General features: G+C 40.6%; 1 protein-coding gene across 1 annotated transcript; it reads left to right on the forward strand.

The window, feature by feature from the left end:
* The first annotated feature begins 986 nt into the window (after window positions 1-986).
* On the forward strand, window positions 987-12870 carry mov10a (Mov10 RNA helicase a). The gene is made up of 22 exons (XM_023416098.2): window positions 987-1467; window positions 1561-1666; window positions 1789-1973; window positions 2650-2891; window positions 2987-3233; window positions 3572-3712; window positions 3824-3986; window positions 4907-5058; window positions 5151-5321; window positions 5854-6001; window positions 6934-7095; window positions 8476-8579; window positions 8711-8808; window positions 9438-9536; window positions 9650-9758; window positions 9868-9985; window positions 10911-11102; window positions 11193-11264; window positions 11373-11498; window positions 11600-11688; window positions 11985-12103; window positions 12322-12870. The coding sequence occupies exons 1-22, from the start codon at window positions 1262-1264 to the stop codon at window positions 12384-12386; spliced, it is 3114 nt and encodes a 1037-aa protein (XP_023271866.1). The 5' UTR covers window positions 987-1261; the 3' UTR covers window positions 12387-12870.
* Window positions 12871-12985: the final 115 nt, after the last annotated feature.

Below are 12985 nucleotides of genomic sequence, written 5' to 3' on the forward strand. Positions count from 1 at the left end.
ACTACAATTGAAACCTGGCACTTGGCCTTAATGTAGACATTCTGCAGAATATATAATTGAAAGGTTTAATGAATAAATAAAAAGCAACGCGTTTTCTATTGTGATTCAATAGAAAATCCCAGGTGGTAGCTGCACTGGATTTGCACATTTCTATGATTTGGGCTACTGCCCTGGCTGCATATTTTAATGAAAAATAATTTACTGCTATTTCTGTGTAAAGTTTTTTTTTTTATAGAAGAAAAAATGCCAAATATTTGATGGTTCCAGCCTCTCTGGTGTGAGAACTTAATGTTTTTTTCATGTTTTACATTATACTAAATTGATTATCTTATGTAATATAATAGAAGTAGTCATCCGGGGCTCTACTATTTTCTAAAGTGTATAGACCATTTGGGGAAATTGTAAAATCGTGAACATAGTGAGGTGGTTAAGTTAGTTATCAAATGAAAAAATCTAAATTTTCTCTGGTTCCAAACTTCAAGTGTGAAGATTTATTTTATTTAGTTGTTGATCGGGCCAGAAGAAACATTTAAAGATACTACTACTACTGTCAATTTTATGACCTATATTTAAAAAACAACAATATTTTATAATTTGGTTAGGGAATTCTAAGCTTATCAGACTTTAATATCAATTATTAAAGCTATAATTAATCATTTAAAGCAGCTAGGTGTGTTTTAACGTTTCATAAAGTACTATAACGTATTTTAAATCGACGGAAGCATTGACCCATTTTACAGAGGAAGACCTCGGTACCTGCTCTGTCAGTGATTATGTAATAACTGCAGCCCAGGGAGTGTCAACAATACCGTGTCTGAGAGAGCCCGTGTATTTATCATATATGACGAGTAAGGAAATGTAACTGAGATCTCTTTGTAAGGCAGATAAGAGAGGAGACCTCGTGCTAAAGTTTTTCGCTTCGACTCGGTATTTTGTTCTGTCACTGAGGTGTTTTCGCTTTCTTTGTACAAAACTAATTTGTAGACGCTCCCTGACTGGGGCCATTAGGGGGCGTTGATCCGCTAGCGTTTTGCGTGAAACTGTGCCAAACAACTGATCTACAAATAAGTGTTTTGATGTTTTAACCTAAAATATGAATCACAAATTAATGCCCGTGTTAAAGTTGAATTCCCGTTCACTGCGAATCCACGTACATGTGCAAAATATGTAAAAAAAAAAAAAAAAAAAAATGCCAATGCCCTCAGTGTCAGAGCACACAGACACCAAACAGCCACAGTAATACTTGAGGAAATTGAGGGTAATGAATAGTTGGTCAGCAGATGAACTTCCTCATTTCAGTCAGCCGATATTCAGTAACGGCAGCGGCCTCAAGCAAGTCAAAATGCCGTCGTCGCTGAAGGACTCGCTTGAATCCGGACTGGACTTCATTGAATTCCTGGGAGAAAGAGTTTCTACCACGAGCAAAAAGGAACTTCGAGACATCTACAACTCTGAATTTAAGGGCAGGTAGGCTGCGGTGAACAAGTGTCTCGTAGGGGCATCTGTTACACTGGACTGTGTGTAACACCCTTACCTCCATGTCTTGTGTTTCGTTCCCAGAGAAGGAATAAAAGACGCCACATTTAACAGTGTTTTACATGCTCTTCTGAGATTCAACAAAGTCCACGTAAGACAAGGGAGAATCTTCATAAATGCCAGACCACAGGTAAGAAATGCAGCGACCTCTAGTGACGTCTGTTGCTGGAGTGTTATGACAAGATAAGACTGGACATGTTTTGTGTATAAATAAAATGAGGAAATATCATATAATTTTTATCTCCACTGCAGGTTAGAGTGTACTGTGACCAGTGGAGGAGGCCCCGGGCCCCTCAGCCACATACTCCCAGCTCTGGCCCTCAGGAGACAGCTGAGACACCTGCACCCTCCCCTGCCCCCTCCACCCCTGTGATACCTGTGCTGACCCCCAAGAAGAAGCTGGCCACAGAAATCCTTCACAAGTTAAAGGTGGACAGGTACGTACATTTGAGTGTGAGCCATGTACGATGCGGATATAGAGAGCCGCAACAATTAGTCGATTAACTGATTAGTTGATCGACAGAAAATCAATCAGCAACTATAATCGAAAACTTGCAAGCTAAATTGCCCATAGGAGTGAATGTAAGTGTGAATGGCTGGAAGAATTCTGTGTGGAGGGGAGTTAAACCTTGACGAGGCTCTCTGAGGCTGAGATGGGCCAAAGTCATCTGGGATTATTATTTTCCCTAATTGTCCTCATTACAAACTATTTTTTAAAGAAATAATTAATATCAGCAGTTGTCAGTTTTGTCCTAAAGCAAGGAAGAAAAATTGCAGATTACTCAGTAACATCAAAAATGTGATTGATTAAAACCCTTGAGGCAAAGCAGTTTGCATGTGATCCAAATTGATTTCTTACCCCAATAAGAGATATTTTCACTATGAAAAATAACTTGGCTGTTTTTTTTAGATTATTTCCAGTCTTGCCTTAATTTCACAGTCAGCAGTCTCGAGGGGAAAAGGGAAAGACAGGGGGTGGAAGTGACGACAAACATAGCTCCCTGCTCAGACTTAATCTGGAAAAGTTACAGATACATGGTATGTATTGTATGTCAACCACCAGGATGGACTGACATTGAGGTGCATCAGCCTGATCCTGCTTCTCTCTCACAGGAAGAAGCTGACAGCTGATAAGGGCGGCATTGAGATCACTTCAGATCCATCGGCGAGCGGAGGAAAGGTTCAGTTCACTGTGGACCGTCTGAGGGAGTTGTTCGTCATCAGGTTCCACATTGTAAACAAGGGCAAAAACTGCATCTACTTCACCTACTACACCGCCCTGCACAGGATACGCTGTTTCACTCTGGAGGATGAGAGGAGGGTGACCAGAGCCTGTCCCCTGTTCCTCTGTCCTGGTGAGACATCTTCTCTCTTTCAACTGACAGAAAACATACTGAAGAAGGGCAAGTAATACTTACAGCTCCTCTTGTTTCTTTCTGTCTGCCTGCAGGGGAAAGCTATGAAGTCATGGTTCGGTACACACTGAATCATTTTGGGTACTTCCCTGCCACGATGTACTTTGAGTTCTGCCCAGATCTTCCCTGGTCTGCGCCTTTCTGCATCGTGAGAGAGATGGAAGCTATTGCCAGGACCCCACTGGCTGTGGAGCTGGGGCCCGTGGCTCCTTACAAACCATTTCAGGTGGTCACATACAAGCCAGTGGAAACAGTGATAGTGGAGGGAGTGCCTCCCGAAAAGTAAGTTATAAATTATAAACCAGTCTTAGTCTCACAATATAAATGAATCTAAATTCACTTTTATGACAAGTTATTTAAAAGATATTAATGCTGCTCCCAGAGTTTAATATAGCGTGTAGCAGATGAATGCAACAAACTTGCTTACTTCAAATAAAGGGATCCTCAGTAGCAGGAAAACCACTGCCACAGACCTCAGTTCAAATGTTTGATTTGGGAGTTTGTTGAAGCAATTTTCTTCACTTGTAATTGAAATTGATCAACAAACTGACCCAGAACCGTTACTTAAATTGTGTTCTATTCATGCTGATTACAATAATAATGACTTTTGTGTTTTGCAGTTCTGCTGTGCATCATCTAAGGACAGCAGTGAAATTAGGAGACTACAAGTACCCTCATTACCTAAAGGAACTGGCTAAACAAAGGATGGAGGACTCCGGGTACCTCTCTCCAAATGCCAAGCAGAAACTTCCATCAGTGAGGTGAGAAACTGGTCTAACTGATTACAGCTAACCAAGCCTTTGACAGGTTAAGTATCTTATATAATTGACCTCCTCTTAAACACAATGTCCGTGTCTGTGCTGTGCGTCCAGGAGCCTCCTCAACTGTTCCCTGAAGATTAAGAACTACTCTCATCGATTTCACCTGCTGCTGCACCTGGAGGAGATACAGATGGAGGTGGACATCAGGAAGTATGACCTCCACAATCAAACCATGACGCTGAGCCAAAGCATGAGAAAACTGCTCACTCTCAGAGTAAGGAAATCTTAATTAGAAAACATTGAAATCAGCGACAAAAACCTAACAAATGTAGCAGTCAGTAGCCATATTAGAAGAGCTGAAACAATTGAGAGAAGCACTGTGGTGTGAGAGAAGCATGGTTTAGGCTCCATTAAGTTAAATGCGGCCCATGACTAATATGTGAGGTGGTCAGGCAGAGGACAATCACTGAGATATTAGATGAGGAAATACCACAGCCTGCACTAAGTGATGTAAACAGAGGATGCTACTGGACAGAGACCTGCATAAAGATCCTAACTAACGAACTACTGAGGTTAAAGGACCTATATGTAAGTTTTGATATCGCTACATAGCTAATGTTAGCATTAACAGCTGTTTACTTAACAGTCTAGAGGAAACGTTGTGATTCAGCATCAAACTTCATTCCTTTACTCACAGAGAGCTGTCTCCAGCAGTGGAAAGCAACGTCAATGTTAACTCTTGTCTCTATCTCGTCTTTTTCTTCTTCTGAAGTTAGCACGTTAACCAGCTAGCCCCCGGTCCCTCTTGTCACTTTCTGATAGCGACTCACTGTAGCCTCCAATCTGTCCTGAAGATATAGCGCTGCTCGGACGGTGAATTATAGCACAGAAAACTTACAAATAGATCTTAAGGCCAAAGAGTGTATGACAGGTCTGGACCACTCGTGAACTTCATTCATACCTAAGTGAAAAAGTACGTGAAAATTGGTAGATACCACAAATTCTCTTAAAAGGTTTGTAAATGCCATATATGAACAAATCTTTGTATAACTGGTTTTTGCACATTGTTTTTGTTCTGCTTATATATAATAATAATAATATGTAGTTGTCCTCTGAAAGCTTGCTGATCAGCTGTAAGCTCAGTGACCTGTGTTGGAAACTTTAACACAAACCAACATTTATATTCTGCAACAGGTTCCTGGTGTTGCTGAGAATCGTCCATCTGTACTTCGAGGAGACTGTCTGAGGGTGTCCAAATCTGAGGACAAAGTCCAGCCGATCACTGTGTACACCGGATATGTTCACAGGGTGGAGCTGGATAGTGTGAAGCTGGGCTTCTCGAAGAGGTAAAAGATGGACTAAAGATTCATGTCTATTCAAAAACCCAGAAAAAATGAGTTAACCTACATGTCCCTCTCACTTTCTGTTCCTCTCTCAGGTTGTTGCAGGCATTTATCAGCAATATGAAGTTTAACGTGGAGTTTACTATCAACCGGTTCCCCTTGAAGCTGCAGCATCGGGCAGTGGACTTGGCAACAAAACATCAGCTCGAAGAGGTGCTGTTCCCATCTGGTGCAGCAGTGACTAATCTTTCCATGCCTAAACTCAGGTCTGGTGCCAACACACACAAAATACATGCATACACAGCACAAAAAACACTCATGGATGTAGTGTTATCTATAAATATACAAACCTAATCATCTTAAAGTAGTGTATCTCAAGCACTTGTATTACAGAGAAGCTTAAAGTATCTGGCATCAGCGATAAGACGATATGAACTTCAAATGTGTGAGTGTGAGCTCAGCAGCCTTCACCTCAGTTCTCCCCTGGCGCTCATCCACCATATCTTGCTCACAGGAGGGGGAATACTGTTCTTTGGTTAAACTGAACTCAAGTGGATGTGGTAAAATATAATGTTTTCTGGAACAGGCAACGTTCACTGTTATTATCTGCTCAGACTTGATAGTCAGAAGCTTTTGTCCCCTTATCTGTTAATAAGCTACAGAGACACATTAAAACACTCAAAATGTTTTACTCTGCTCAGCTGATCTGTTTCACTTATATTCAACACCCCTTTTTAACTTTTAAATATTTCACCAGTGTGCAAGGTGTTAAGGTGTCCACTGTCACGTTACTCACAGGATGTTTAACCGTCAGCTGGAAAACAACCCAGAGCAACACGCTGCGGTCCAGCGCATTGTCGCCGGGTCATCTAAACCAGCTCCCCATCTTGTGTTTGGGCCTCCTGGAACTGGAAAGACGATCACACTGGTTGAAGCTATGAAACAGGTATTAAACACAATATCTGTACGTCCTACAAAACATTGAATTCACCTCCCTCAAGGCCCTAGAATGTATTAAAAAGTCTTAAATTTACAGACACATTATAATGTTTTCCTTGCCTGATGTGTCAAGCAAAAATCTGGTTTTAGTTTCTTCGCTCTGATGATTTTCTACTTTTTACTTGCATCATAGTAAATTGAATATATAAGGTTTCTCAGACAGAACAAGACATTTGGTGACATCACATTTGTGTTATTATGATGGCAATTTTTTTTTACTGTTTTCCAATGTTTTTTTTTTTTTTTTTTTTTTTAGCCCAAGGGATTTTCCAAGAAAATTAATCAACTGATCAATCGATGATAAAAAAATAATCGCTAGGGTGAACACACTATTATCAGATTTTAACAGCATAGCAATCACCATCAGAAATCTGCCATCAGGTGTTGTGTTGTTGTTTGCTTTGGTTACCGCGGAGACACCACTGTGAGTCATATCTGATCAAACCCCACCCGGAGGAGGCAGATTTACTTAGTCATGCATATTTAATGTTAAAGAGAAATACTTACTGTATGATACAGGGTGCTTTAAATTAATGAACTGATCACTGACATTTATTATTTGTGGGATAAGCAAGGGGGAGCTCTTCAACAATAAAAGGGAGGATGATATGTAGCCTGATAAAATGTTTAAACATCCATATGATGGAAGTAAATAATCAGCCGTATTGAGCCTTTAAGATGAACTCATAGTGTTTACAATAGACTGGTCATTCCAGTTTGGTTCATAATAGGCCTTATCAATTTGCATAAATGTTCTAATGTATTTTTAATATGCACGATTATATGATTGTTTCCAATAAATTGTTACCTTAAAACAACACAACTGTTCATATGTCAATAAGTATGAGTAATGAATTTCCCTTTTCCTCGTGCTGTCAGGTCAGCAGGGCAGATCCATCAGCCCACATCCTCGCCTGTGCCCCTTCAAACAGTGCGTGTGACTTGCTCTGCGAGAGACTGATGGTACACACGGATCCTCACCAGGTTTACCGCGTGTACGCCAGCAGCCGAGACCCCAACAGCGTCCCGAAGAACCTGCTGGTGAGCATCAGCTGCCTTTCTTTTAATATGCACAAGATAATCTGTTTACTGGCCAAGAAGCAACTGAGGTCTCATTGTTGGTAAACTGTCTAAAAGCACATTTGAGCCTTTCATGTCCTGTGATTCAGTGAATCTGTGGCCTAGAATTAAATGTATCTTATCAACAAAATCTTTATTCGTATATATACAGTGGTGGCCAAAATTAACACTTGGCATATTTAAGAGGTTCAGTTGTTTTTGTTGAATTGGCCATTAAAATACCCATAAAACGAATAAAATATCTACAAACTCATCATCATGCTCTATAAACCATAGAATAGAGCCATCATAAGGAGATTTAGGTCATTTTCCTTACAAAAAACAAGCTAGGCCTTTATCACTATCAATGTCACACAATCATGTTCCTTCACAGAAGAAGCCTAATTACTTGTGTAATCATTGTCAGGTGCGATCGTGGTTAAATTGATGGTGATACAAGAGTCTGAGGACACAGCTGTGTGATTCTTTTGAATGTACAAGGCCCCTCCTGCTCATTAAGTGATTGGTAACATCAGGGTTTTGTCACTGAGGCCACACCACCAATTGGTATAGATTCAAAGCCTCGAGAAGTAGTCTTGAAGCACATGTTGCTCTTTGAACATGAGGTGAACATGAGCAACAGGTTCGAATAAAGGCCCTTTTTGATGCTGGATGGAGTTACCGCCGCACAGCCAAGGACTTGAGATGCAGTCCAAGCACTGTAAAGTACACTTTAGACCACCAATCACACCAGAACCGACAGGGGAGAGGTAGAAAAAATAAACTTTCAGACAGACAAGTGAAGCATCTCAAAATTCTCAGTCTTAAGGACCGAAGAAGGACCGAAGAAAGACCTCATGAGAACGAGATCAACACCACAATGACTAATGGTGCAACAGTGTCTTCAAGAACTGTGCGTCGGAAACTGGGAGAATAAAGACTTGTTAGCAGAATAGCAGCAAAGAAACCATTACTGAAAGAGAAAAATAGAGTGAAACGCCTGAAATTTACAAAAGAACACAAGAAATGGTCAAAGGAAGATTGGTGTAAAGTCGAGCAAATTTGGAGCGAGTTGGAAAATAAACTGGACATTGTGTGTGTGTGTGTGTGTATACGTGTGTCTATGGAGGAAAAAAAACAAAATTGAAAGCAAAGATATTTACATGTCATAGTAACTCAAGCAAGTACTCTTGCATCTTAAGCAGGTTCCGCATAATCACAGTGATGATCATCAGTGAGTTCACCAGCCTGAACTGAATGACTCACTGATTACATCTGTTTTTACAAACACGAAGTCGACCTTGAATGTAGATTAAGTTTGTTTTTTCTTATTGTACATGTCATATCTTCTGGCTCCTGCAGAAATATTGTAACTGGGATGAGACACAAGATTGCTTTGTATATCCAGAGAAAGAAATTCTGATGAAATACGCAATCATAGTGACAACTATGATCACAGCTGGAAGGTAAGAGCCGGTCGCTTAAAATTATCCTTATAATTAAAAGACGCTTTGGTGTCATTCTTTGCATCATGAGACATCCTCTCTGTCTTTCACGTTACTATTGTAAAATTTCTGCTGTGTGTTTCTGTTTTCAGACTTGTGTCTGGAGGAATCCCAGTTGGTCATTTTACTCATGTGTTTGTGGATGAAGGAGGCCAGGCAGTGGAGCCAGAGTGCGTCATTGCTATTGCAGGTAAACTCTCGGTACACTACAATAAGTCTTTTGTTTTCAGTGAAATCCTGTACCTGCAAAATCTTAGAGCAAGTTAAAAACCGAGGCATATTTTAAAGGTGCATAACAAACTAATTTATCTATCAAGCAGGATTTCGCAGATCATATCTTGATTTTTAATTAAATGAAGGACGACCTATCTTTACATCACAATCTTCATGGTGCACTAAAATTAAAAAAAATAAAGTGAAAGATCAAGATTTCACACTTAAAATGATGAAATTATGTCTCAGACTTTGGCAGATTTCATCTGTATATTAAACACCACAATAAAAAAATAAAAAATTCTGCAGGTCAAAAGGACAGGGACAAAACTAGGAATGTGAGGAATGTGGTGGACAAGAATTTGGGATTGTAAATTTTGTCCATTTTCACAGCTTAGCAAACATTACTGCGGAAATCCTGCGTGGGAGTGGGAGCTGTGATTTTAAACAAAAAGTTCGAAAAAAGTGCAGGAAATACAGAGCAAGACACACCCATCTCTCCTTAATGGAGCTCTTATGATTAAAGGTCGAAATTTCAACAAACACGGTTAATGGAACTGATTTATCTTGTTAATCACTTGGCGACCTTTTCACTTTGTGGCACAGGTCTGCTCAACCCAGAGCAGGGTCAGTTCGTGCTGGCAGGAGATCCCAAGCAGCTGGGACCGATCATTCGATCTCCTTTCGCGTTGCAGCACGGACTCGGTGAGACATTTCTCTGTCTTGATGTATTCCATCGCCCTCTGTTACGGCAGTTAATGTGATGTTTGCTTGTTTGTTTGTTTGTTTATTTGTTTGTTTGTTTGAATGATCTCCAGGGCTTTCTCTGCTGGAGAGGCTGATGACACGAAACAATTTGTATCAGAAAAGTACAGAGTCCGGACACTTTGACACTCGCTTTGTCACCAAACTGCTGCGAAACTACAGGTGCGTCTGTCACTCTTCACCTCCGTTGTGCTTTGTCAGAGTTGCTTGTTGATAATCAGGCAGTTTTGATTAAAACTCTTCAGCCTTTTGTTTTCTCCTTCTTACTCAGGTCTCATCCTGCCATTCTGAAAATCCCCAACCAGCTCTTCTATGAGAACGAACTGCAGGTGTTTGCTGACCAGTTTGACCGTGAGGCGTTCTGCAACTGGGAATACCTCCCCAAAAAGGTTTGTTTTTTTAATTTTTCAAAAATTATCTCAAGACCTAAATCATCCTGATTCACACAGCAAAGATTTCTGAAGAGTGCATCTTACAGCAGCTCCACATAAAATGTCTGTGGCTTACATATTTATGACCAACTTTAGTGGTGCATCCTTTTAAGGGGATGCTATAAGAAGCTGTGGCTCCGGAGGTAAAGTGGGTCGGGGTCATCCACTAATCAGAGGGTCGTTTGATCCCTGACTCCTCCAGTCCGCATGGTGAAGTGTCCTCGGGCAAGATACTGAATCCCATGTATCCCATGTGATTCCCATGTGTGTGAGTGGGATGAATGTGGCATGAGTGGTTGATAAGAATAGAAAAGTCTATTTACCATTTATTGAGTTTCACTGTAGGACATGTAGGATCCAGGGTTTCTGGAGTTTGACTCATACCAGGATATATCTGCCTCTGCTGCACCAATGCTTGACCATATTTCTCGTTATTCCCTCTCTCCAAAGTCCCCCAACTTTATGGAAGTGCAATACTAAATCGCATGAGTGTCCCTGTAATTATGATTAGTGTCATAAAGCATCAGCACTCATTATCTAAATGAACTGAAGACAGTAACCAGCTTCAGAGTTGCACAGGGAACAAGATAAATATTATTAGGACAAATTAGATCTCATTAGGGAAAAGAAATCTAATTTGGGAATGAAAAAAAAGGGCAAAAATTAAATTGCATGAAAAAATCTAAACTCATAAGTTCTGGGCGGTTTAAAGAGGAATGCTTCTTTTAGGATGACAATCGAGCATGAGACAAAAGCCAAAAGTGAGCAACAACAAAAACTAAACAGGATGTGGCGTAAACAAAATACACAGGTCATTAAAGAGCATGTAAACCGCAGGGATAACATGATTAACTGACAACTGCTCACTCCCACATCACTACAGGGTTTCCCAGTGATCTTCCACGGGGTGATTGGGAAAGACGAGAGAGAGGCCAACAGTCCGTCTTTCTTCAACGTGTCTGAGATTGAAGTTCTGGTCGACTACCTCACCAAGCTGATGGAAACCCAAGGAAAGAAAGGCCTCCCCAAACTCTCTGCGAAAGACATCGGAATAATCGCCCCCTACAGGAAACAAGTGAGCCTGCAGGGCGTTGCGTTTACGCATTTTAGAGATGAGGAGCGAAGTTTTAACTTGTCACTGGTAACATGATCACTTTTCTAACAGGTTGAGAAAATCCAAAAAGCCCTGAAGTCCGTCTCAGCGCTGAGTCAATGGAGTGATCTGAAAGAGCTCAAGGTTAGTAATACTGCTGTAAATAATTATAATAATTATATAATTTTTAAAAATTGAGAAAAAAGTCTCTCTCCTAAACTGGCTGCACAACATTTCTCTTGACTCCATCAGGTGGGGTCTGTGGAGGAGTTTCAGGGACAAGAGAGGAAGATCATTATGATTTCCACTGTCCGCAGCAGCGTCAACTACGTGAGGATGGACAAAGACTTCAACATTGGATTCTTGTCAAATGAAAAGGTCTGTCGCAGCCCTATTGAAACCACCAGAATCTTTTAATATGTTTGTCGTCAGAGCAGCTTATTAATTTCTCTATTTCTATGTATGTATCTACTCTGCAGAGGTTCAATGTGGCCGTGACAAGAGCCAGGTCTCTGCTGATCGTTGTGGGAAACCCGGTGATCCTCGACAAGGACCCCACCTGGGCGAAGTAAGTCAAAGCTGGCCGCGTAAAGAATCCTTTTCATGTCAGCATTAGGAGACATAAAGAGGATTCTTTCAGCTGCAGACACTGAGTTAAGAGCCTTGTGTTCGCATGTGATGTGATTTTTCAAACTGAAAGTGTATTCTTGACCTTGGAAACAGCACTCGACAGAACAGTTTGTTAAGTGCTTCTTATTGTGTCGCACAGTTTCGCTCAGCGCAAGTTTTTTTTAATTTTTTTTTCCAGTTGTTATTTAATTTGTTGTTTGTTTGTTTACTTAATTTGTGGTTTTTCATTTGCAGGTTCATCAGCTACTGTGTGGAAAGTAAGGGTTACACAGGATTTGACTTAAAAGACGCAGAAGAGGAAGACGATTTTGTGTCGAGACTGGCAACCCTGAAAATCAGCCTGGACTCTGAAAGTTAGTGCATCTATACACTTCATGAAACTGACACAAATTGCCTCAAGTGATGTCCTGTGCTTGCCTGGATCATAACTAGCTACAGCTGAGATAGTAACACGTTAGCAATTGCATGTGAACAAAACATTTATTGAGGCTAATATCACTTGCACAAAGCAGCCATGAAATTTCCTGCTTGTGGGAAACTGAACTTTTGTGACTTTCTGTATTTGTCTCAGGTCCTGTAGCAGAGGAGAGTCCCCTCCAGCAACATGTGGACCCAGAATGGAAAAATGAGCACTAAAATCCCCTTAAACAACCAACACAAAACTATTTGCAGTGAAATCACTCGAAAGACTATTAGATTTAAGTACATGAAGTATTTCATTTTTCCTCTCTTTGAGCTCTTATTTAAGATTATCCTCTTTGTGAACTATTCTAAGAGCAATTTGCATATTTTTGGTGCGGTAAACACTGCTCTGTTTTTGATGACATTGCCAAAGTGAACCAGTGAATCTTTGGTTGACTTGACTTTTCACTTTCTCTCTTCAGTCGCTTTAAATAAAGCTGCAGCTTACAGCAGGTTCGATTAGCGTGAACATCGCTGCGCACGAGCAAATCATTTTCTGCATTTAGAAAAATTAAGAGCCGAACATTAAATCTCAGGAATTTGTTTGTTTGTCTTACTGCTGTTTTGCACTGAACAAGTGAGTCTCTTTTTATCAATTTTTTTTCCTTTCTGATAGCAGTGGCGGACTGAATAAATAAACTGTTTCATTTAAGAACCACATTGTACTGCACACTGTCGTGACTAACCCTCCCATTGATGAATCATCACCTTCTAGTGGCTGGAAACCACATCTGATGTCTGTAGTTTTCTACAAGAATCGACCAGGGATGGCG

This window comes from Seriola lalandi, unplaced genomic scaffold (genome assembly GCF_002814215.2).
Source record: "Seriola lalandi dorsalis isolate HSWRI2012SDOR001 ecotype SW California unplaced genomic scaffold, Sedor1 jcf7180002054561, whole genome shotgun sequence".
In the NCBI taxonomy this organism is placed as follows: Eukaryota; Metazoa; Chordata; class Actinopteri; order Carangiformes; family Carangidae; genus Seriola; species Seriola lalandi.